Source organism: Calonectris borealis, chromosome 24, assembly GCF_964195595.1.
Source record: "Calonectris borealis chromosome 24, bCalBor7.hap1.2, whole genome shotgun sequence".
Taxonomy (NCBI): Eukaryota; Metazoa; Chordata; class Aves; order Procellariiformes; family Procellariidae; genus Calonectris; species Calonectris borealis.
In genome coordinates this window covers 7140669-7166352 of record NC_134335.1, presented here as the reverse complement: position 1 = coordinate 7166352, position 25684 = coordinate 7140669, and the positions used below count along the sequence as shown (strand labels likewise).

The 25684-nt window shown below is 44.3% G+C and overlaps 1 protein-coding gene across 7 annotated transcripts in view; it reads left to right on the top strand.

Moving 5' to 3' along the window:
- The first annotated feature begins 2135 nt into the window (after positions 1-2135).
- FLI1 (Fli-1 proto-oncogene, ETS transcription factor) overlaps positions 2136-25684 on the top strand; it is an 89147-nt gene continuing 65598 nt past the window's right edge. Inside the window, exons 1-2 of one of the 7 annotated variants that reach the window (XM_075173072.1) lie at positions 2136-2654; positions 4671-4752. In XM_075173072.1, coding sequence (XP_075029173.1) covers positions 4714-4752 — 39 coding nt within the window. In that variant the 5' untranslated portion in view covers positions 2136-2654; positions 4671-4713. Of the gene's footprint in view, positions 2655-4670; positions 4780-13515; positions 13534-14205; positions 14224-15633; positions 15821-25684 lie in introns of those variants that run through there. The other 6 variants (XM_075173071.1, XM_075173075.1, XM_075173074.1 and 3 more) reach the window with 6 other exon arrangements.

The following is a 25684-nucleotide window of genomic DNA, read 5'->3' as shown; positions in this document are numbered from 1 at the left end:
GCAGTCCTCATGACGTTTTTAATCAAATTCAGCTGTAATTGCTGGAGCATACACATGCCTCTTTTAATACTCTGCCTACATTTGGGACTCATATGAGTCTGTTTTCTCTTAACGTATCTAATAAATAGAAAACATGAAAAGAGCACATTTTGCAGGACTCCAAGCTTTTCCACCGTTTCATTTGTTCTAGCAATTGTCTGACAGGCTTATGAGAATCGAGCACTTGTCAGGTTTCCCCCCGCCCTTGGATAAAATTCTTTGTGGGTTTTAAGTCACTGTTTGTGTTGCTAGCACCCTGTTAAAGGGGGCATAGGCACAGGCAAGAGCAGCTGCCACAGGAGCGAACTGGAAGTGCCTATGTGTGAGAGGGAGAGGTTTCATAGGCATCTTTAAAAAATCACTGCCAGTGATGAATGTTGAAATGTTGCTTACACACAAGTCACCTACGGTTTGTTGATGAAAACTTGAAATGCCATGTCTGCGTTGGAACTATTTGTGTAAACAAAACTTCTGTAACTTTCTCTGCTCAGGAGTGGCGGGGGGGGGGTGTGTGATTTTTTTGTGTGTGTGTCTCCAATGCTACAGCTGTTTCCAATTTGCCAGCAATTTTCTTTTGGGCTAGTAAAGCTCCCAAGATGACTGCAACTAGCCACATGGGTTTCTCGACTCGACTGTGGGGTTTGATTACAAGGGGTAGCAAACCCAGCTCAGGATTCAGGGCAAGCATTTCCCCTGAACTTGTAAGTGCTTTACGTCCTAAATTTTTGTTAACGCCAACCTTTAAAGTTTATTTCATTGCAGCTTATTAGGTGCGTGTGCTCAGTGGTCCCTGTCACAGTAAGGCTGAGATTTTGGGCACGTTTGCTTAAAAAATAAAGGAAACTCACGGGGAAAATGCACCGGGGAGAGGTGCAAACGCCTGTTAGCTGCCCCTCAACGAAAATAAGAGGAAAAGGGGTTTGTTAACACAATAGTAAGCCCTCGGGGTTCCTCTTCAACTACGTGTTTTGTGTAATTCACACGTGGAAACGTGAGAAAAGAATGAAAAATGACTTTGAAATGTGATCTGATTCGGTCACTAGCTAGTTCGGTTATGAGTGTAGAGAAAGAGTTGTTCACATCCCCACAGAATAATGAGATTAAGGCTTGCAAACGGCATTTTAAACCCCGATGCACGCGATTTTTTGAAAGCCATTTAAAAATGACAACGCTGATTTTTTTTTTTCCCGATCCCCTTTCTCTCCTACGCACCTCGCAAGTCCCTCCTGTCGCTCTGATTTTTCCTTCCATCGGAAGTTATCTTCTCCCTAAAATCCCTGTCGCTTTACCTTGCCTAGGAAACTGTTTCTCTTAACACAAACAACAACAACAATTATAATAATAACAAAGAATCCGAAGAATTCCTATATTAAAAAGTGGCTCTGGCGAGGTCCCTGGTCACTGGGTACAGGTCTGAGTCTGTTTTCCTTGGAAATTGGGAGGAATGCTAAACGCCTCGTCTACCAGAGAGTAAATTGTGTGCGGAGCTCTAGGCACGGCTCCCAAGTTGCCCTTTCACCCCTTCACTTTATATGTTCCTCTTATTAAGGAGAAAAATGTTTCAATATGTTGGAATTTGGGGCAAAGCCGGGAAGGAGAGAAAAAGAATAGAGAGTTGGAAGGACATTTTCCAAATAGTTTTGGTAACCCTTCTGAGGGTTACATTTAAAATTGATGTCGTACTAAAATCCCTGGAAGTTTCTTCCCCAGGTTAGCGCAAAATATTATCTGCGAACCCTTCTGAGATGACAATATGCACCAGAAACCTGATCCCGTTGGGGAAAAAAAAAATCCCTGAACTGAAGATGTGTTTCCTTTCCCTCTCTAAATGCGTTACTATTTGATGGGGTATTATTAAATAGCTAGAAGGATCTGGAGGTTTCGGCTTGCAGAGAGAAAGGCTGAATTCTTGATCCAATAGCGAGAATAGTTTCGAGACGATTTCATCTCCCTTTTCCAGCCGTGTGCATCTGCAGCGTCGTCTGTCATCTTTTCAGTTCTGCTTCAGGGGGAAATGGGTTAAGTATTTCCAAGGTAAGAATCAGCAAAAAAAGCTCGAAGTAAGGAACGATGATTTAAAAACGGATATTTGAAACTTCCTTATTTAAAAAGGGGATTTAAAGTAGCACTTGAGCTCCACTCAGCGTCTCTTTTCGGCTTGACTCCTCTGCAATATTTTTTTAAGAAAGTTGTGAATTTTTTTTTTTTTTTTTTTTTTGTTCTTTAAAGTTGCGAGTAGCGCCAGGCGGGCTCATTGGGCGAAGATGTCACATAGCCACGATTAATCTGAGGGAACAGCTGAAATATTGATAAGGGGGAAAACGGAAATCAAATGAAAAGTAGAGGGCATAGAAGAGAGGGAAAGGAAAGCACGTCCTGGAGCTGCGAGCATTACAGAAGCCCCCTGAGGAAATGCCTGGTTGATGCAGCCTGTCTGGATGGGCTGGGAATTTTAACTTCAGCGCTGCTTTGGATCTAACAAGTTTAATCTCTCCTCTTTGCAAAACTGCAGCGGCAGGGTAGTAATCCAGAACTGGTGGGGAGTTTTATTTTTGGTCTCAACCTGGATCTTTACAAACTGGTCTGCCACTGGTTGAGGGGAAAGGGTATAAAAGGTGAGTCATTTAAATAATAGTAATAAGCAAGAGGGGAATCTAAAAGTAGTTTAAGAGGCCCTTTTATATTGCGACTGATGCTGGCAGGGCAATACGATTGATAAATAATCCACAGCAGACTTCTCAAGACCGGCTCCAAATATGCAGATGTATTGATTTATATGAACACGCGTAATTATAAGAGGGAGGTAAGCGGGGGTGGGGGGAGCGCTAATTAGGGGTAAAGAGGGGAGCAGGGGAAACTGATATGTGAATCCTTGACCCTAGAAAATTTACTGGCTAAGCAAAATTACCTTGTCCCTCAACTCTGTCTACCCCCACCCCTCCCTCGCAAGTTCAGAAGCAAAAGAAACTGGAATGTGTTAGGAGGGAGGACGACAGAAAAAAAGAATTGTACTTATCAGAAACACATTGTCGATTTTATAATCAGTTGCCCTTCTGTGCCAGCTGGCCGCGTAATAAATGCTTTAGAAATCAATAAAAGGGGGGGTTACGTGCAGATAGCGAACTTTTTATTTTCCAGAGTTGTTGGGCTGTGGGCTTTTTTTGTTTCTTTCTCTATTTTTTTGTTTTGTTTTGTTTTTAAATCAGCAGATGTTTCAAAGCAAGCCAGTGGCGCTGGCTGTGCGGGCAGGGGGGTGTTTCCCCGGCTGTTTGGCATTGCGGGGGGCGAGGCAGGGCGCTGAGCGCGGCTTTCGCTGCCGGGGTGGCAGCTACTGAGATTAGGGAGCAGACAGCTTCTTCATTAATCAAACGAAGGATATTTCGTGATTAACCAGCGATGTCTGGGTTGTATTAGAGCTGGGCGAACTGAACTAGCTGCAAACTTAGGACCCCACAGCTTTCCTTGGGGAAAAAAAAAAAAAAAAAAAAAAAAAAAAACCCAGCCAAACCCAGGAGTATTGACTGCTTGTGTGCAACTCTTAATGCATATTCCTGATTCTGTAGTATAATTTTTCTGTCGTAAATTCTGGGTAAATTTCTGACTTTTCCCTTTCCTCCCCGGGAAAATGACTGTCAGAATAGCAACACTTACGAGCTGCATGCTAAGGGAGGGGGGGCTCGTGCTTCTTAACGATGCACTAATTGCTCTAAGCTAATCGCTTTCTGGCGCTTTCCAAGGGGACTAAAGAGGGGCGGGTAGAAAAAAAATAGTTGTCGGATATTTTAGTGACTGCAGATTTATTTTCCCACACACCATTACATTTTTCACGATTGTTGTTAATCTCTGCATCTCTGTAGTGATGACTTGGGGGGGTGGGGGGGAGAGGCAAAAAAAACTGTTCATCAGGAGATCATCAAGTCTTAGAAGTACAGAAAAACAGATGCACTGCATTGATGCAAGCCCGAGATAAAGCACCGCTGTGTTTGACTGACTAACGACACTATCCGAAATAGAAGGGCTGAGATTGACAACCCTGGGGGGTTTTATTGCTATTTGGAATGATACTTCCGTTCGCTATTTTTATTTTTAATTTATTGTTTCATTATTATTAGTGAGAAAGGTTCTTTAAATCAATAGAGGCCGGCAGGCTAATGGCTCGGAATGGTTTCAATGAGTCACGAAAGGCAACTGCCCTTCATTTAGCCAAGTGAAACCCTTGGATACAAGTCAATAGGGTTAACTAGTCTCGACATGAAAACACGAGTATTTCAGCTGGCTTTTAATTGTTGGCTAAGAAATTCAGTTAATCAAATGTCAAACATTTCCCTCTGCTCTGGTCAAAAGTGAAGAAGGCTCTTTTCCTTGGAGGGGTGGCGGGGGACGGAATCCAAAAGCAAAACCAAACTGTTGTTAAAGCATAGAAATAAAACCCTGCTTTATGAAGTCCTGTCTATTACTTGACTTTTGGTTACTGTGGTGGACGTTTTTCTGTGTCCTTTAAAGGGTACACTGAAATATTCGATCACTTCTCTTTAAATTTTATTACTAATCTTACTTTTTAAACAATGCTTTGTTTATTTACTTTTCTATATACATATATGTGATTTGATTTTTTTTTTTTTTAATTTCAGGTCAATTTTAGGACCTTTAAATATATCTATTAAACAAGTAAGGATGTTTCAGACTGTACCAGACACTTCGTCTTACGTCAAGGTAAGACATGACAGCATCTTTAAACAGGTAATGTCAAAAATTACAATCCTCCAAAATTCACAATCATTTCTATTAGTTGAAAATCTCGTTCCCATTCTCACTGAATTTAGCAGAAAAAAAATCCCCTTACCTTCGGTGGGAGAGGGGTTAGGGTCTCAAGTATCACAGTTATCATTCTGGAAATATGCAGGGTTGAGTCAAAAATTATATCATCAGGGACCAACAATATGTTAAAGTGGTCTTGTCTTTTATAATGCATTGATGCTTGGTTTGATGGGTTATACTAAACTAGTATTATAGTGAGGGTGTCCTGAATTACATTATAGTAGTGGTTTGTTGCTCTGAAACCAATATGATAGTGGTGGTGTACTACCAATGTTATATCATAGTGGTTTCTTAAATTGGCTTCCAATTTTCTGATTTCCTAGATACCATTTAGTCTTGAACCAGAGCTAAATTTCATTTAATATCCCTTTACTTCTCTGCTGCGCCAACTACTGAATTCAATATGCAAGATGATATGTGAAGTTATGTTTTTTGAAAGATACATTTCAAAATGGATTTAGAGGGGAAAAAATATTTAATGACTTAAACCAAAACATCTCTTTCAGTTACTGAAGAAATGGATTGTCACACCAGGCAACACTATATAATACTGGGATTTCTTTCACAGTGTTATTTATGGTTTTCCTTCAGCAATGCTTCCATGCAATTTAGTAGGCAAGCTGACTTCAGTTGGTTTTACTGATAATGGCTAATGCCAGATACTACTAGATATTGCACTCCAAATAGTTGTTCATATATCTTTTTTTTTAAGTAAAAAAATGGATCTTAGAATATATTTTGACGGGCCACTTCTGCCTCTTTCTTTTTCGTAAGATTAAAACAAATACCGAAGAAGGGTTGGCACAGCCTTGTCCCTTTATAACTCAATTGAGCACTATATTATATTTGACATCATATAGGGTTTTTTTCCACAACAGTTCCCAAGAATGTAAATAAACCAAGCCTGGGACATCTGGGTTACACGTTTAAGGCAAACCCTGCATGCAACAGCACTTAGAGGAAAATCTAAAACACAAGCCTTTTCTCTCCCAGGCTGAAGAAACACAGAAGGGTGTTAACTAGAGCTGGGTGGATAATTTGTAATGAATAATTTATTACAGGAATTTCGTCTCTCTCTTCCCCCCCCGCTTAGTCAATGATCCACGCGCCAGTTGTGATTTTCATGTACATACACATTATTGGAAATGATTCACTGAATGATTTCTGTACATAATCCCTAGGCTATGGCTCACTTTGCGGGCAGTTTGTTAGGAGTATTAGTATTTGAAATGCAAGGTTGGTGGGATGAATCTCGGGTCATGTGGCATTACTTGTATTCCCTGATTGGGTGAACTTGTGCAGCTCTCTGGACCAGGTTTCTAGAGCAAATCTGGCTGGGAATGGTCAAGATTCCACATTCAGCTGATACACCCCAAAATCACACTCGTAGCTCAATCTTTCAGGGAATGTCGGTGATTTAATTTTGCTTATTAAATTCATATAGCTTTGGACCAGATTCTGGAAGAATAGAAACTCCGTGGAAAACAAATGAAATTCAAGTCTCACGAAAGCAAATTCACTCAAAGTTCAAGTAAAGAAACATGTCATGCAGTCTGTGCCTAGCTTTAGCATTAATTTCTCTTTGGAGTTCCTGTATGTGGGAAATGATCTGAGATGTGTTCTGTTTACAATGAAGAGATGAAGGCCCTTTGACATCCTATATTATGGTATCATTGCCTTTTGTTGTGAGGCTAGATCCAGCTGCTGCTGCAGTTAGTAGCAAAATTCCTTTTGAATTAAGTGGAACCAAGATCCAGGCCTAAATAATTTAACATTCCAGCAGGATTGAGTGAGTCTGTCCGTAACTGTGTCGGGATAGCCTTCTCATTAAGTACAATCCTGCAGGCAAAGTGTTTGGACAAAGTTCTCTTCACATAAGTATGTGTTTTATCCACCGGGAAGAACTCCTCAGGCTGGACTTACATTCAGTGTTTCAGCAGTGGAGGGATAACTGAGCCGTGTGATGCTGAACTCTGCCTTTTATTATAACCCTTCATCATCAGCTGCCATTATTTTGGGCAAGGACCTGGTCTTTGGTATTTTGTCTGTAAAGCTTCATTCACACCAGTGTCATTGGGGAAATGACTTGTTCCTGTGCTTAAAAAACTCGCCAGGTTTTTGACAGAAGTCTCTTAGGACTGACCCAAAGTCCTCTGAAGACAAAGGAAATATCTCCCGTTGACTTTTAAAAGTTTTAAGTTGGGCAGCTCAGTACCAGTGGTGCAAAATGGTACCTGGGTGGCTCATTCAGATTAGTGAGGCTCTTCTAAGAAGTAGGAACATGGTTAAATTCAGGAGGATCAGAGCCTTAAACACACAGGTGAGGTCAATCTCTGGCCCGCTGAGTTTGGTGACAGTTTCCATCAACTCAAATGCACCCAGGGGCAACAGAGAGATTCTGACTGGGACTGGCTTATTTGTAGAAGAGTGGGATTGACTAATGATCTAGGCAGATAGTCGGGAAACGTGGGTACAGATCCAAGCCCTGACGGGGTGGACTCGGTGCTCCTGAGCAAGACACTTCAACTCTCTGTTCCTCCATTTCTCCATCTTTAAAGTGTGGATGAAAGTGCTGGGTAAGAACAAGGCACTGTTCAGATTTAGACAGCACCTGCCTTCTCTTTCCTGCCTCCCCACACTGATCTTTGAGGACTTCCCAAGCTGTGTGAGCAAGTGGTTGGAAAAGCAGGAGGCTGAGTTCCTATTCCTCTCTCTTGCCAGGTCTTTTTCTTTGTTATTTTCTTTCATGTCATTCCTTCTCCAGAAAAACTTATTTGATTGTCTTGTGGGAGGGAGAAGTATTTTATTTATTACTTTCATGGAATCTCAGCTGGTGATGTGTACAGTACTGCCATAAGGCATCAGAAAAAGCAAGATTGGGATCAATGTCTTCTATAAATCCTCTTCAAAATATGCATCATGTATATAAGCTTTAAGTTTGTTCTACGCCTTGTGCAGAAAAATGCCTCGTCTCTCTATGTTGTAACTGAGAGGGGGTTGCTAGCAGGGTGTTCCACAGGAGCTCCCAGGAGGAACAAATTTGCTGTCATACCCCTGGGGTACAAAATAGCCTCTGACCACCTTCAGGCCACACTGGTTTTCTTGCCATGGCTTTCAAAATGCAAAAGGACTGGAGGAGGAAGAGGAGGATGTCATTTTTAAAATGGTTTGTTTTAACAAGGATGGTTTATGTTGAGTCATACCGGCAAAGTTCAGCTTCTCAGTGTTGTAACCTTGATTTACATCACAACCACATAGGATGTATGGATCTGTATCTAAAGTATTGTTAAAAGATCCTGTATAACCTCATGACAGGACTACCCATTCTTCTCTCGTACACACTTCTTGTATGGGTCTTAATGCCATAGAGGGGTAGGAAATCATAAATATAAAAAATCATTTTGATCCTTACTGGTTTATTCTACATAACTGAAGTATTTCTCTTCCTTATACCGTTATGAGACTTACTGATCTGCAAGTACTTAATAATTTACAGTATATCAGAGGGTGCTAATCTCATCTAAACATGAGTATATGGCTTTAGAGAATGAAACATGTAATATAATTGGGAAATTAAATTTTAAAAGACAGCACTGGAATCCTGACTGTAGGGATATGGAAAGAATTAGGGCTATAAGCAAAGCAACATGACCTCTGAATACTGAATTTTTAGTTATTACCATTGCCACAAGCTACTCTGGGCCACAGCAGTCTTCACTCCCCTTCTGCACTGCCAGTTTGTGGTTTAATATGTGTGTAAAGGCGGTACAAGAATAATTTTGGGTGTGTGTTACTCACCCGCGCTTTTCTTATGCCCTTCGGCAACATCCAAACGCTTATCTCCTCTTCTATCACTCCCCTCCTCGCACAGAGAAAGTCATTGCTTCTGCTTTCGGTTCCCCAGCTTGTAAACACAGCTCCTGCCCTGCCCTCCCCAAGGCAGCGCCTGAAGCTCTCGGGGCTCTGCAGAACCTCCCTGGCCGGGGTGAACCTCCCTTCTCCTGGAGCCCCTTTTTCAGGTACCAGCCCTGCCAGCTTGAGGCAAGACTCGCTGGGTGAGTGTGTGCAGGAGAAGAAGTCAAAGGAGAGGGCGGTGATGCCCCCCATCACACAGGAGCGGGTACCCTGGCATCACCCCTGCTTTTCCCCCCCTTTCCTCTGCCGCGCCTGGGGATGATATTTAAAATCGTCTCCCGAGGGGGGTATTTAAGGCAGCTCCCCAGAAGCAGCTTGGACCCGCGCAGACCCGGAGCTCTTGGCGGGGGGGGTAGCGTGCTCGCTCCCCGCTCCGACCCCCTGGGGAGTTTTGGGGAACACCCACAAAGCAACTGCGTGCTCTCCTTTGCGAGCTTGTACGGAAAATGGTCTCCAGCCCAGACCTTTGAACGGGCACGAAGATGGACTTTCCTCCAGGGAGGAGCCATCGTGCAAGCGCGGGACTTCTCGCTTTAAAAATGGATTTCATGCAGCCATAACGTTTGTGGTACCGTACAAAGAAGCATATTCATAGAGGCAAAATAGTCTGGGTGGCTGGAAACAATATTTGGTTTGTTCTTGCTTTCACTCTAGTTGGAAAGTTTACAGAATCCCTAAAGAGAGGGGGGTTTTAAATTTTTTTTTAAGGACAAAACAGTGAGATTTTCTTTGGAGTGGGCAATACGAAGGCTACTGACAAACCCTGACACGGAGACGTTATCTTTCCTGCTGCAGAGTAGCAGCCAGAGGCTGCTCGGGGACAGGTTGCAAGGAAAGAATATCCCGTTCGTTCTTTTTTTTTTTTTTTTTTTTTTTTACAACAGAAATCTCGCAGCGGAGATGGTGCCTGATGAATGAACCGAGGGGAAGGCACTGCTGAGGGACCTGTGAGCGGGCATCCCACAGGTGCTCAGGGAGGCACGGATGCTGGAAATGCGGCTGTGTGGAGCAGACAGAAACCTGCACCACGCTGCTAAAACAGCTAGAAAGCCTTAGCCTGGCAGAAAAGGGAAAATCAAAGCCTTCATGGACTTTTCCCAGTTCAGGTAGTAGTATTCCTACTGAGAGCATCCTCCAGCGCATTATCCGTTTCTGCCTCCTTTTTTTTTTTTCTTTATTTTTGCAATTCCTGGCGTTCCTCCCAACCCGGGCTGGGGAGGATGGGACCAGGCACCTCCAGAGAAGGTGGGAATTGCAGTAGCTTTGTGGGCAGAAGCTGCCGTGAGCTCTTACGTCATTCGCACACTTCGTGATGATTAATCTACGTATACACCGAATCGTTCTCCTTTTTTTTTGACGCTCATTTCTTGAGGCAGAAACGCTGCTAAGTTGTTAGACTTTAGCAAGTCGCTGATTAATGCCTTATGACAACTTGGTGCTTAAGGATTTAGTTCTTGTTTGCACCTACCTCTCTATTTTAAATAGAAAAATCCCTTTCCATTTCCCGGTGTTCAGAGAATCCCACCTGACTTTTTTTTCCCGTGCTCAACCCCAGCACTGCGTGGGGAAGGGCTGACATTGTTTCTCCCCCCCTTACCTTCAAGGTTTGAATTTAGGTGGAGAAGGTGGGAGAAACGTTGTTTCTCTCCTGGAAATGTGGAGTGTTGGAGCTTTCTAAAATAAACCAGGCTCTCGGGCACAAGGGACAAGCTTTTACAGTGATTCCCGCCTTTAGACAGCAGCATTCAAGCAGCCAATCCCCCTCCCCAACACTGCAACTTTCTAATGGCTCCATTCCTTCACAATTTACAGAAAAAAGCCCCCCACCAATATGCTGGACGCAGGGAATTTTGTATTCCAGCCTTTCCTATGCTCTCCCAGTGTTTGGAAAGAGAGGAGGTGTGGAGGGAAAGGGGAGCAAAAAGGGAAGAAAAAGAAAGTGAATGCTAAGGGGGGAAAATGCTTTAAATCTTTCCTGCGAATCTCCAAATATATGAAGTCTGAGGGAACAAATTCAAAGCAGGCACGGACGCCTGAAGAGAAGTTAGAGAGAAATATTCTGTTCCATTCAAGCGCATCAAGGGTCTAGCTGAAGTCTTGTTTGGCTAAGGTCAGACGAGACTGGGTTCTCCAATAAAAATAAATCTCAAATTAATTATGGCCTCAAGCGAGGGGCCAGACGTTTGGAGCTAGTGCACTGCAGTCTGTTTTTTTGGCCTTCAGTATTTTTGTTTTTTTGTGCCTTAGCTTTTCAATAATTGCGGCATGGGGGAGGAAGAGAGGGCGGGGGCTGTTTTATTGGGACATGGAGCTCAAATAAAACTAGCCAGGACACTGCTTACCCCACTCTTCGTCTAATTGCGATGCAGCTTCAAAGCTACTGCATCTTCTCCACACCACTTTTAAGACATTATGTTTTACTTAGTACCGATTAGCAGTGAATAACTTTCCGGCTTCAAGTTCCCAAATCCCATGGGCTGTTCCTGTAGACCGAGAGGTAGGAGGGACCCGATCCTTCAGTTGTGGGGCTGGAAAATGCTACTGATTCCTTTTTATTGCTGTAGCTGAAAAGCAGAGGTTTGCCCAAATTAGTTTAGTTTGGAATTGGGATTCGTTTCTGGGGATCAAATCCCAGGGCTGTAGTTTGGGCTTTTTGCTTATAAGAATGTGGGTTTAGAAAATAAACAAAACGCGTTGCGTTTTTCATTCTGCAACGGAGTCGGTGCCAGAGGAAACTCAGACCCGGAAATTTTAAACATTCGCTGAAGTTGGTGGAGATTTTCCCTCTAGTAAAGACTGGAGCAGAATAGACCCTGGCCTTCTGCAAATACAGCTCCGGGCAAAGAATGATGGCAAAGAGGACAGTCTATATAGGAATTTTTATATATATGTAATATATACACACAATATACCTAGCACAAGGTATGTAAATACACGTATAGAGAAAGCTAGTTTAAAAAAAAAGAGGACACTTTATCACAGTTAGTGGGAAATGAGGCACTTTCTAGCACAAAGTCAGGGCGTGGCTGCTGGTTTCTGGGGCTCCCCTCCCCTATTTACGGCGTTAGTTCGGAGTGACAGTCCCAGGCTGGGGGTTAACGAGAGCTCAGCTGATGCTGTTCGGGTAAGAGGGGGCGAAATAAGCCAAACCCCTTTCCCATCCTCCGAAAAGAATACTTCTAACCTGCAACTGAGGCCCGGGAAGATTTTTATTATGTTTATTCCTGTAGAATAACTAGACGGTTTTAATTATGAAGTGATGACCACTAATCCCGCGTGAATTACAGACAGAAAATCCATATCTTTGAGGCTATGTAGTCCCGCGAAGGACTGGCATTGAACTACAAGCAGGGGTTAACTCCTTTGATACTGGACGTGAAATGGTCCTGGGCCAAATTCCCCCCTGCGTGTCCATATTAATTTCAATCGGATCACGTCAAAACCGGCGTTTTCACCTTCCCGGTGTGAGGCTGCAGTCAGGGTAACCCAATTATAAGGACGAAGAGAGGACGTGGGGACATGCCAAGCGCTTGAGATCAATATTGAACTAATTAAAAACTTGGGTCGAGAATTTCGTTTCATTCATAAGCGGAGTGAAAAAAAAAATAATAATCGAGGAGTAACCGATTTCTACCAGCCTGTCCCAATGTAAGCATTTGAAATCTTCCGTGGTTGCCAAGATCAAATGATTTTCCAGATGTCTGGTGGTAACCACATTAAACAGATCATAATTCCTTTACTGTATATACATATGCATCCAAAAGCTGAGCATCAGATTAAAAGTTGCGCGCGTTGATCAGCACCGTGCCCGGCCATGGCTTTGCTTTCCCCTTCCTCTCAAACAGTTAAATACCCAAAGTCACTGAACAATCACCTAGGATGAATCAGAGCTTGGCGCACGGAGTTTATGAATATTCCAGCTTTTTCCAAAAAGTTTGAGATAACTTCAAGCGTGGTTTGGTGTTTTTTTTTTTTTAGGAGGGGGAGAAAAAAAAAAGATGAAGCAAAGGTTCTATTGTTACATTATTTGGGAGGAAAATGGTAGATTGTTCAGCTTGTCTGTTATAATGTTTAACAACTTCGCTCATTACCTTATCTCTTGGACATTTCGCAAATCTTATTTTAGACCAAACTCAAGAGGTAAAGCACGGAACATCCCTGATGGACCCGATCTAACAAGTGACCCGAACAAGCTTCATTTCGAGTCATCCTCAGACATGCAAAATAAGCCCCTGGGGGTCATGGTGCCCGTCTGCCAATAAAATGCAGAGTTGGGCTCCTAAAATATCTCTAGGTGGGATGGAGGGGGGATCTGTTTGACCTCTTCCAGCCTTCGGAAGCACTGGGGATCCGCGGCTTGTTTGTCTCTTCAGCCCGGAGATGGGGAAAGGGTTTTTTGCAAATGCTGGGCTCCTCTCGCAGAAGCTGGGCACGTTTTCAGGTGGTTTCTCCCTGCCGCTCTCACCTCCCCGGCTCTCCCCCACCGCCAGCCCGTCCAAGACCTGTCGCTCACGCAGCCTAAAACCAAAATGCTCTCTGAGGTCCGTGGATGACAGAGGCTCCTTCCAGGGTATTTTTTTTTCCCCCTTCCTTTCGCGGTTAAGATCCTCAGCCTGTCCTCTCTCTCACCCCCCACCCCCGTTGTTTTTCGGGGCTGGTAGAGAGTGTTGTCTAGAGAGGAAACCATTTGGGTTTTGAAAGGATGCGTTTCACTCTTCCCTTCAACTTCTTGCTTTTCTGGTTGCTGCAGCCTGCCATGTGGTAACGCTGAAGGGGGAGTGGAGAAAAGAGTATCGGGGGGGGGGGGGAAGAGGGCAGGGAAAAAGAAAGAGTAATGAGGAAAGCAAAGGGTTAACCGTGATTTCTTTTAATTGAACTCCAGTTCTTGTGGCCCTAGGCAAGGGGGGACCTGACCCCGCTAGCAGCATCCAGATGTGCTGCTCTCCGGGGACCCCAGCGCAGACCCCTGGATTGTAAAGCAGACAGGGGGAGGACGGGGGTGGGGGGAGAGGGAAGGCGGTCGGGCTGTCCCCTCTGCTCCCCCCCTCTCCCCGCTTCACCTCCTGGCTGCAGACGGCCTCAACCGCTGGCAAGCAGCAAGCCAAAACCTCCAGGTCTGGTCACGTTCAGTCCCGTGTCTGCATCTGAACTAAAAAATTGTAGCTGAATTGATGAGGCTAATTTCGGAGGAGGGGGGAGGGAGGGGAGGGAGGGGCAAGGGGGATCTACAGCTCTCTCCTGCCAGCTTCGGTCTTGGAGAAATAAAGTATTAATAAGGCATCTCTGCCGCAGCCGAGTAGAAACACTAGTGGCATTATTGCATTTCCCTTTTGGAAGGGGCGGGTGCAGAATAACTTTGGATATAATTTTGATCTCCCCCCCGCCCCTCCCCGTGGTTGGACTAAAGACAGGGGGAAACAAAAAGACCGGACACAACTGGCACTGGACAAGGTAATCCTCTCCACCGAGAGATCTGACGTGCAGGAGTGTCCTCCTGCCTTGACACTTTTCTTTCTTGGCTTCACCCTCCTTTTATTCCACCTTCTGCTCTTTTCCTCGGGCTGCAGCAGTTTGCAGAAGTGGGGAATAAAGGACGCCCAAAGTGTTGCATGATGTGTTCCGCTGTTAGCTGCTTGTTATTTTTGCGAGGGGGGGATGGAAGTGGAGCGGGCGAGCTGGACAGGCGGGTATTGTCTCCTTTCCTCGGGTCCTTTGGAGGATTTCAGCCTTTCCCGGAAAAAGGAAAGCGCATTTCTTTTCTGGTGATCGCTCCCGTTTGAATGAGAGAGAGAACTGCACGTCAGGGGTTCGCCAGGTCTAAAATGAGATTTAAATGCTGGTGGTTGGGTTTTTGCAGTACCCATTCTGACACGGCATCCGGGAACGGAAAATTCAGCTGATCTGACAATTATTGGTTGTTTTTTTTTTTTTTGTCATTTTTAGCTTATAAAGTGGGTTTCCCCCCCCCGTCTGAGTGGGGTTTTAACAGGTTAACGAGAAACTTACACTGTGAGAGGAGGCTGAGGAAAGTACTCCCAGCCCCTGAAGTGAAATGGATGGACTTCCATCCATCTCAGTATCTCGGTTTCAGAGCCCGATATTCCAACTCTGGAGATGACTGGGAGTGAAGGGAAGGGGTGAAGGTGGAGAAGAGCCTCCGCTTTCCTGCAGCCCCATTTCCAGCCTGTGTTTAATTGCTGGAGTCGTTTGCCTGTCTTGCATTATTGCACTTACCGCTCATTTCTGGCAGGGACCGGACCCTCGTCTCACGCTCCTTGCTGGGAGGCGTGAAGGAGAGGGGCCGAAGTATGTTTTAAATACGTTTTAATCGCCAAACTTTTTTATTTTCTCCCTCTGCCTGCCGCGACCGGATTGTATTTACGGTTTTCTCCCCTTAATTTTTGCCTGTGACTGGAAAACGCATTAATAAAAAAATCTGTGGGAAGAGACGGAAATTCAGTGAGTCAGGCTAAAGCCGCTCCAGCCAAAAGAAAAAAAAAAAAGTTGCAAAAAACATGTTAAACTAAACTGTGGGATGACACACGGCGCTCGCTAATACGGTCTGGGGTGGAAGGCAAGGTCTGCGTTGGACTGGCTGCCCTAGCGACAAACAAGAGCTGACAGAGGTAGCTATTGTTCTGCCCCTTCTTATCTAAATGGAGCAAATATCCTGTATGTAAAATATATATATTTTCATCAAGAAGGCAGGACCAGTGGAGAGACGAAAGTTTCCTCCTCGAGTGACTTCACTTCCCAAAATTAGCAGAAAAAAACGTTTCATCCGGTTAACTGTCTCTTTTTCGCTCTGCTGCAACAACCAAAGTTAAAAAAAGAGAGGGACGGAGAGGGAGGGAGGGAGGGAGAGGGAGAGAGGAGGAGAGGGGATACAGAGAGAAAAGCAAAACCGCTGGAAGGATAGAGGGAAAAGCGAAAAGAGAGAGAAGGATAAAAATCTTCAGGAGGCTTCGGTTGCAGGCTAAACCGGGTCAATGTGTGGAATATTGCTGGTACCGGCTGGAAGTTATTCTAGATGGACGGCACTATTAAGGTAAGGGGGGCAGGAGGGGCTGGGGGACCCCTCCAGCCGGGGGGCGCTGGGAAGGGGCGCGGGGCTGGGGTCCGGCTCCGTCCCTCCGCCCCGGAGCGGCCGCTCTCTCCTGCTCCTCCTCCTCCTCCTCCTCCTCCTCCTCCGGCGTCGCAGCGTGTCGGGGCTCTCCCCTTCGCCTCCCCGGTGCTCGGGGGGCTTCGCAGCCGGCGGGGAACCGGCCGACCCGCTCGTACCCCGGCTTGGCGGGGCGGTGCGGGGCCAGTCGCCTTCCTGCCCGGCGGAGGGGGGCCGAGGAGAGGCCCCGGGGACCTGCCTCGCTCGGCGGGCTGCGGCGGAAAGGCAGTGACAGCTCCTGCCCCCGGGGCTCTGCGCCGCCCGGGGCTGCGAGGCGCCGCGGGGAGGGGGGCGGCTCGGGCCGGCGGCGAGCGCAGCTCGGAGGCGAGAGTGGCTCCGAGCTGGCCCCTGATGTGAGCCCCTGGCTCTGATTTCCTCCCCCGGCCCTGCTTGAAATGCGCTCTCGGTTCTGGTGGTCGTCCCTGCGTTTCCCCCAGCAGTTTTTTGGGGGGAGAAAGCGAGGGACGGGGCGGTTTGGAGGAGAAACATCACCCTAGCTTGGGGCGAGGCAGGGGGAAGGGGAAGCAAAGAGTGTGGCAAAAAACCACGAACATAACCAACCTCTGGTGGCCTTGAGCAACCGAGGACGCTGCTGGGACTTGGAGAGTGGTTCCCCCTCCTTTCCCCCATCCAACCGGCCGGTCCTTCAGCCTCTGCAAAGATAAACCAAGCCTTTTCCAAGCCCCTTGAGGTGGCTCACACTGTTTCTCAGAGCCTAGGCAGCAGAGGGTTGGCTTTCGTGCTTTGGGGGACCCTTGTGCAATTCTTATGGGCTCTTCTTGAGGGAGCGCTGTAGTATAGAAGCAGCTCGAACAGAAGAGCCTTGAAGCGAGAGACGCTGTGGGTGTGTTTGGGTTGGAGGATTTCGAAAGATGCCTATCGCCTGGGTGGGGTGTTGATCTCTTCTTAAAAGTCGTCGTCTTTTTTTTTTTTGCCTCTTTTTTTTTTTTTTTTTTTGCTGACCTGGGGAGAAAGAAGCTGCAAACTGGCAGGAACTGAAACTTTCTCCCTTAGATTGCAGCTTGTGACAAGTGCACTGTTTAGAAGGGTCTCAAAAGAAAGGGGAGGGAAGGAGATGGGCAGGAAGAGAAAATGGAAAGAGGAAAGAAAGAGGGAATGAAAGGGTGAATGTCGGAAAGGAGGAGAGTAAGCAGGAGCACTGAAAGCACAAAATTTGGGAGGTATGGCAGGAATAAGACACGTTTCCCCCCCCACCTCCTCAGATCTGTAGCAAAAGTAACCCGGGCCTCATTCAGGATACGTTTAGTGCACCGCAACCTTCTTCGATTTGTGGAGCCCTAAATATTGTGCAGTGAAAGTGCAGAAATTTCCCATCTGTACATTTGCTGCGGTGCACACATGGACTTGCTTTTCTGCACAGGCCATGAGCTCCCCGCACCATCCTCTGAAAGGTGCTGAAGTATTCCCATGACCCATGTAGCCCATGGGACCTACTGGGAGCTCCTCCTCTCCCCAGTCACCCCGAATTGCAAAGCATTATTGCTAATCCCCCCTCAGCCCTCCTGGTTTGGGGATGAGGAACTGCGACACTTAGCAGCTAGGCCTGCAGTCACGTTGTGGAGGCTGTGGTGAAAGGAGGAACTCAGCCGCATCCCAGGTCACTGCCCCGGCTCCTGGATCTGCACACTGACTGCTCTGCAGCCTTTTCTTATATTGTCCTGCTTCACTTGTAGTCCAGAAAAAACTTGGCTGTTCGAGCTAAGAGAGACGGGATCCAGATACACCGGATTCTCCTCTTGGGTTCATTTACTGAGCAATTCCAGGATCATCAGCAAGTTGCTGCAGGTCCACATGTCCTGTTTGCCGCCTCCTATAATTTACCATGCATTTAGATCAGTGCTCCTGTAGTGTCCTCAGGATTATCTGAGATTTCTTGCAAATTTTCTTACCAGAGAGAAAAAGAGTGCATTCCCAAGGAATATCAGACCCACGCATTGACAGATTTGCTGCAGTTTACCACTAAAAGGAAGGGGTTAGGCCACCTTGCCTAGCTTGTCTCAGGTGAAGGGCAATGGGAGAGGATGTGGCTTGAGATGCTTACATGTTTTTAATGTGCTGAGCTCTATATATAACGTGTGCTTCAGGGTAGATTTTCTAAATTCTAGGACATAGTAAAGCAAACCTGTACTGTATCCAGAAGAAAGCAATTTAAAAGCAATCATATCCTTAGGTCTGCTCTCCTGTAGGTTGTATGCATTGATTTCTCTGAAAGCTGTGCATTTGAGTTGGGAAATAATAGGGCAGAAATATGCACATAAGTGAGTAGAGAGCAAGAGAAACACAGAGAAAGGCTCTTTCATTATCTAGAGCAAGAACACGGTGAGGGACCAGATGAAATCTGTGTACCAGCATGGTTAAGAGGCACTTCCCTCCGTAAACTCAGAATCTGTGTAGAAGATAAGTGCTATGCAGCACAGAATAGATATGGGAGAGTGCTACGCATTCCAGGTGATTGTCTTCAATTTAAACAATACAAGCGATTGTTTTTTCAAGTCTATGCAAAAGTATTCCACGGATTAATTGTTTTAATTGAGCCAAAGAGTTTTAACCGCATGCTTGACAGACGCAGAAGGAGTCTGAGTCCAGCCTACTACAAAAATCTCTCCTGTCACCCTGCAATCCCCAATATTGGGTCTGTACTTTCCTCTTGCTCTTTTTATGCCATTCAGAAAGAGTTTTGGCAACAGACTCCCTGACTGCTGGCTTTGCCTACGTGGAATAATTTAACTGCAAACCTGCTCAACTGCAGGGTAACTTTGCAGTAAAGGGGTAAATCCATTGTAGCCCTGAGCTGTCCTAAGGGCTCACAATTGCATGCTCCTGGGGAAAGGGAGCATGGTCAGAGAATAGGTGTGGTCAGGATGATCCTGGGCTACATTTGCATCCTTTGTGGACATTGCGTGCAAGTGTGTATTGAAGTTTTTTTCAGAGTTTTTGAACCCAAAGCTCAGGGAATGCCATGCGTATAAACATGTATTATGGGATCAGCTCAGGACTGTAAGTCATCTTTCCCCATCATGCACTGACTTATGTCACATGTGATATTGCTGAGCCAATGCACCGGGTCTAGAACGCGTCTTTATTTCTTCATAAATGATTGTTTGTCTTGGGGGAAATTCGATCACTTACTGAGGTGGTGGGAGGCAATTTTTGCTGCGTTCTTCAAATAATCTGTTTAATACCTGACATGCGAGGTGGACTGGCTGGCTTGAAAAGTGACCTCTAGAGCAATGCTCTCTTAAGGTCTTTTAAGGAGAAAGAAGTGCAGCACATCTTTATCTTTATTAGTTCATTTCCACATTCAATTCATATTCTGTGAACAACACTTGCAGAAGATGATTGGGAGCCAGTGAAACTCATGACGGCTTATGTTTGCACTAATTTTAAAGAGCCGATAACATCTTTATTGTATGCCTCAGATACTTCAGACCACATCTTCTTTGGGTTAACATCTCGCTTTGACTTAATTTACATTGTGTTTGTGGGGTTTGGTTTTTATTGCCTCAAATTAAATCAAAAAAGGGCACATCTAATTTCAGCAAGATGCCCATGCATGGACTTCCTCACAATAATAAATGGTGTGGTTTCAAACTGGTTTAATTGTTTCAGTTCCACTTTACATGTGGACAATAATTAAAGTAAATACACTTGCCAAAGCCTGACTGTTAATAAAAAAAGCACATTTTGTGTACTGCTGCCTTCATTCTGTGAAAACATGTTTATCCTTATGTTCCGGACCTAAGAGATAGACCATCAGAAGGACATTCAATGAAAATTTTGCATTAGTCAAGTAGATGATAACCATACTTGTCTCCTTCCACGAGAAGACAACTTGTATGTTGGCGTTGCTATAGCACAGGGTGGGGTAGAGTTTCTACTGCAATCACTGTTTCTTGTCATTTGTGAACTGTAGGCGTTCGCTCTCCTCCTGAAACTTGGCCATCAAGATCTCGAACTAAGAACATGTTTCCTTCTTGAACAAGTTCAAATGTCTGTTTTGCCATTTTTAGATTGCCCTGGCTTTGGCCCTTTAGAGGTGGCCTTTCCTGGCAAAAAGACATTGACTCCTAGGGCAAGACTCTTCATCTCCAGATTGAAAAAAAAAAAAATCACAAAGATGTTTGTTTACTGGAGACTTTTCACGTTGCTGTTCCTCAAAAGCAATTTTGAGCAAACCATCTGAAATTTCCAAGGCATAAATGACGATATTCCCTGACACCCTTAGTCCCTATTCAGGTGACATATATATTGCATAATGGCTTTCTAATAGCAACAGCAAAAACCTGTTAGAAATGTTTTGTAACTGGGATATTTTTGTAATGCTACTTCATTTTCCCTCAAAGATCTGTACGCAAATGCACGCCTTTTGCCTTAGTATGAACTTACAATCACGCCGTAGTGCTGAGTGCTGTCGACTCAAGGTGTTCAGTCCTAACTCCGGTTTGCTACACAAGTAAAACACTGCGAAAGTTATTTCAGAGCTGGTAAACCGAGTAGTTCTGCTGCTCTGTAGTAGAATTGTTCCTGCTGTGGGAAGAAAGATTAATCTGAAGCAAACCTAATACACAGTAAAACAGCACCAACTGCTTAGATTTTAGGCACTTGGGGTTTCACTCAGAGGCATTAAAGAGGTGCTGAGAGCCTTGGGTAGTTTCTCTGTGCCACTGTGGATTTTACCCTAACAGGATGTGGTCACTTTAAGTAGTAGCATGCATATCTTCAGAATTTCATGCTTTTATTTTAGTTATTTATTTTAATTTTGTGATATTCCTGCTGTAAGATGGGAGTGGGGGGAGGCCCAGCTTCTGTCACTCCTTGCAGCATTTCTTCCAAGACTCTTTGGAGTCTTGGTGTGTAAGAGTATTCATTGGAGTATTATGAGAAAGGGACAGAAATCAAGAGAAGCAAAGGGTAAGGTTGCACCTCAAAGTGAGGTCTTAGATGACATGCTGATAAGGTGAGATGTGCTGGGGGAAGGGCATTTATAGCAATTTTTGCAGGAAGCAGAGTTTATTTTCTTCAGGTCTCTCCTTCCTGGTCTTACAGAAGGCTTTCCTCTTGATTTCAGTTCACATCTTCTCAGAAGGATCAGGCCTAGAACTTATGAACATATAACCAGAGCATCTTCCATTCTTTTTCTCCCTGTAAAACATCAGCATGTGAAGTTCTTTTACAGCACCCCATAAGTTGCCTTTGAAAAATGAAAGTTTCTCATTCTGCTTGAGTTTACTTGACCACTTAAAGAAAGACCCTATGTCCGATCTTAGTGCAAACATGCACAAGCAGGAAAATTAAAGGAGCCAAGGGAGCCTTAACGTCAGATTTTCAGATATTTGTGGGTTTGCTAAACACCTAATGCTGCAGAAGCATGGTGTTAGTACTAGAACTAGTGCATGAATATGTGCGTGGCTTGCCTAAAAAAAAAAGAGCCCAATACATTAAACTTAGCTCTACAACTTGGTTTGAAGCCAACTTTCCCCCCAAATGTAAAATTCTCCTTAGATCTTTTGTTCCAAATTGGACAACAGATCTATTTCCAGTGTCTGTGCCTCTCATGTGCTCTCATGCACATGTGAACATGAGCGCAAAGTGCAAATGTAATGGCATGTAAAAAGAGCTGCCTGCAGTGCACTTCTCAGTTATACAAAGCCCTGTCACACTTCCATGGGTGATACCCAAGAACACTTTCTGAGTGAACAAATGTTTTCTTATGAGGCTGTGAGTGCATATTTATAGCTGTTTTTGAAAATACAGACTAAAATATCACCACGCAAATGTGGTTTTCTGCCTCCTTCTGGAAATAATTTGCCTGATGGCAGACCCAAGCCTTTGCTAACCTGCGTGCTGCGTCATCACAGATGCCCGGGCAGTCAGGGTGCCGATCAAGTAACTTATCACCCACCTAAATTGTGCTGGTATAAACAGCAACGTATGGTACAGGACAAAGTATAGTCTACTCTACTGAGTTCCAAATATCAAAGCCTTCAAAATGTTAATGCATCTACTGCTTATTTTCTTTCTTCCTCTCATTACCCAGGCCACATAATTACTGATGTGTATCTACACAGCTAGTAACACTGATCTAGAAACCTGTCTCTTGTAGTAAAGCCACAAACGTTACCTCCCTCCTCCCCCACCTCCGCTACCAAGCTTTTTCCTTTCTGTAAGACAGAGACCTAAACAAAAGGGATATATGTTACTGTATGTTACTGCTGAAGACATTTAAGTATGTCCTGATAAACCTTCTGTTTCTCCAGTGACAAATAGCACCAAAGGCAAAACTTTGAAATAATGACCTGACAGGGACCATCAGTATTTGATACCAGAGATGCTTTGATGCATCTAACTCTGTTTTGCTTCCATGTTTTGAAGAAGTCAGAGCCCTAAAAATAGGTATGTAAGTGCATATTTGTCTAACTAGGCAAGCAGCTTGATTTGTAAAGGTACTGATAGCCTATATCTCTCATTAGCTTTTGAACGTAACTGTTCCCTCTGAAAACCAGGCTGCTTTCTAGGTGCTTAACAAAGTATTTTGATTCTGTATGTAAACATGTTGATTAAGATTTGCAAAACTGGCTAAGGGGCATTGAATATACAACTCTCACTGGAAATAGATGGGAGAAGTAAGGCTAAATCCCACAGGCATCTTGCAAAATCTCAGCCTTTGCTTCTCTTCAGCATTGGTATGATGCTATCAAGAAAATGACCCTGGCTCTTCATATGTATCAAGCATTCTGTCTTTTCCTGATTTTTTTTTAAAATACAGTCAGAAACGCAGCTCAGTAGAGGCTCCTGTAATGAATGCCATGGATATAGCTAAGCTTACTGGTTTATTTGCATATACCTTCTTCCTGTTCTTCCAGCGTAGACTAACCCAGAGCTCAACCAACCACAGGGCTGTAAGGGAGCAAGAAACAATTTTAAAAAACCATATATATATATATATAAACCCTCCACACCCCAGCCTGACAAAGATGCACACTCAGGACTTGAACGTTAGCGTACTGGCCCACACTTGTCAATCATGCAGAGGGAGTGAAAATAACCTAACGGGCAGGACAGCCTTTAATTAGTCATTTGCCGATTTCTCACTCAGCAAAAACTGCCCTTCTTAACTAATGCTGGTTTTGATCTGAGGGGAGGAAATAAATCAGCAAGAATACAGTTTTTTAAGTTGGTTGATGAGTGAAAAAAAGAAACTGGAGTAAGGTACGGTGGGGTCAGTGGAAGGTGTGGTGAGTTCAGGAAACCGATTTTTGTACTATGAGAAAATTCTTATTTGAACGTTTCTTATAGCAACTTTCTTTAAAAAAAAAAAAGATAAGGAAAAGATTAGGAGTGGTTAAAATACCCTTTTTACAGCTAAAAGCAGAATTTGGCTCTCTGGTTTTTTCTGAATAGCTCTTCTTGTTGTTCCAAGCTTGATTGACTTATAACTGCATCTGAACCAACCTCACATCAGTTCCTTTTTATCAGCCAAAGTGAGACTTCCTGTGCTCCACAGTCTGGTTTCCTGATGTGTTTCCTTTTTCCTTTTAACAGAACAAAGGAAACTGTAACTCCTCCGCTGCTCCTGTTCCAAATCTCCTTGGGACTTCATATAACGTTAGCATCGAACATTGGCCTTTTTTTTTTCTCTGCCCAGTCTCTGAGTCAGGCTGCCTAGAGTGATAGTGCCCTCTCCATATCTAATTGAGGTTTGCATTGCCAGCTGCAGAGGGGCAAGAACTGTGTTGTTGTTGAAATGAAGCCACTTCCAGAGCAGGGGGCAGCCACCATGCTCTAGTCTATCAAAATAAAGCAGAAAAGGAAAATCTTGGCCAAAGACTCTGCATCTTACTAGAGATAGGGGATTTTTAATGTTCTGCTAAAGCAAATAATCAGGTGTTGAGATCTCATTGATTTGCACAGCTTGTATGTGTGAACTTATTTGGTATTTGAACTTGAGGCTGGAACTTTGTGTCCTGAAATATGTAGGCCACTGGCAGAAATGCTCCCCAAAATGGTTACACATACACAGCATCGCTCTTGTTCATACTGGAACTGGCAGCCCTATACATTTTAACAGGAATGATTCTCTTAAACCACCACACTGAATGGCAGTTACTCTCTTCTTACAACTATTTTTCCCTTAACTGTTATGGAACTGCAGTTCTATTTCAGTCCTGCCAGTCACATCAGGAATATGCTATGGATATGAAAGATTCAATGTAAAATCCAAATTACGCCATGCAGTAAGGAGCATGTCCCTTGGGAAAGCACCATTTTTCCCCAGCTACTGCCCCCCCACCCAGCTGACAAGCATACTGTTTGCTGAGATGCTCTGTCCCTTCATAATCTTCACATGTCAAAGCTGATGCTTTTTCTTCATAAGAATCACAAGTTCACTTGAACAACAAGAATTACTTGTCTTCTGGTTCAGATAGAGGAACGTGATCTAGGATCAGGACTGAGTAGATGCCTGTAAAAGTGCTTCTGAAACAATTAAAAGCAACTACAGACGTATGGAGTTATATGTTAGCACAGACTTAAGTGCAAACATGGGCCTGATTCTGAGAAATATACACTGGATATCTTCAAATTCCTCTGAAATCAGTGCAATTCATTCATGCTTGGAGTTTACCCATTTATCCAAAACACCAGAGCTCAGCAGGATTAGAAAGGAGAGGGGAAACTGCAAGCTGGCCATCTGCATATGGAGGCAAAATGAATTTGCAAGTTCAGCCGCTCCAGAATACGTAGCTTATCTCCAAGGTTCATTTATCCAAACTATCAAAATTCAGGAATGGCAGAAAAGGATAAAAGATTCTGGACTTGGCCTGTTTTCTATATATGCCTTAATGTATGTGGTGTCTGAACTTGAAAGGGTGGCCAGAGATAGGCAGTGGTTAAAACAGACTGAAGCAGCAGAGGGTTACAGCACCGCATCAGCTAACAAGAAGGCAGAGTTTCCAGGGAACCCTGCTCACCCAAGCCTAAGGGAGGAGCAGGAGCTATGTTACTTTAAGCAAGAAAAAGAATTGACCTCATTGCCCTCCTACAGAACTGCCTTTCTGCAGGTTTCAGTGGACTGATTTGAGGTTTTCTCACGTAATAACAAAATCCTATGCCTTTACATTGAAAAATGTCATTTTTTATCAAATAACTTTGGATTACCTAGGGAAAGGTATCAGAAAATTATAACCCTTCTGTAAAATCCAGGGGAAAATCAAGGAAGTTTCGCCTTTTCTGTTGTGTTCTGTTTATGGAACAATTTCTATACAGTATAATTCAATTTCCATAAAAACTCCATTGATTTAATCCCTATTAAATTCTGAGGATTTGTCCATGAGGGTCGTGTTGCAGATCAGCCTTTAGGACTGACTCCTGATTAGAACCAGAAGTCGTGACTCGTATGATTAATTCCTCGTATTATGGTATTTGTCCCTAGAGGCTCCCACTAAGACGAACCATGGCACGTAGATGGAATAAAAGCCCACAATCTAAGCAGGCAAAGAAGAAAAAAACTAGGAGGTGAAATGCAGGAAGCAACTGGTCACTCAGCAAGTCACCATCAGAGACGCAAAGAGTCCTGGTGGCTGTTCACAAGTCCCTGGCGTTGGAACTGCCCAGGGATTTGTAGCAGAGGGTGGACCTTAAATGCCCTTACATGAGTTTTACCCCAGATACACAGAAAAATCACTAGAGCCAGAAGTTATTGGTACACGTACAAGCTCAAAACTCTGATAG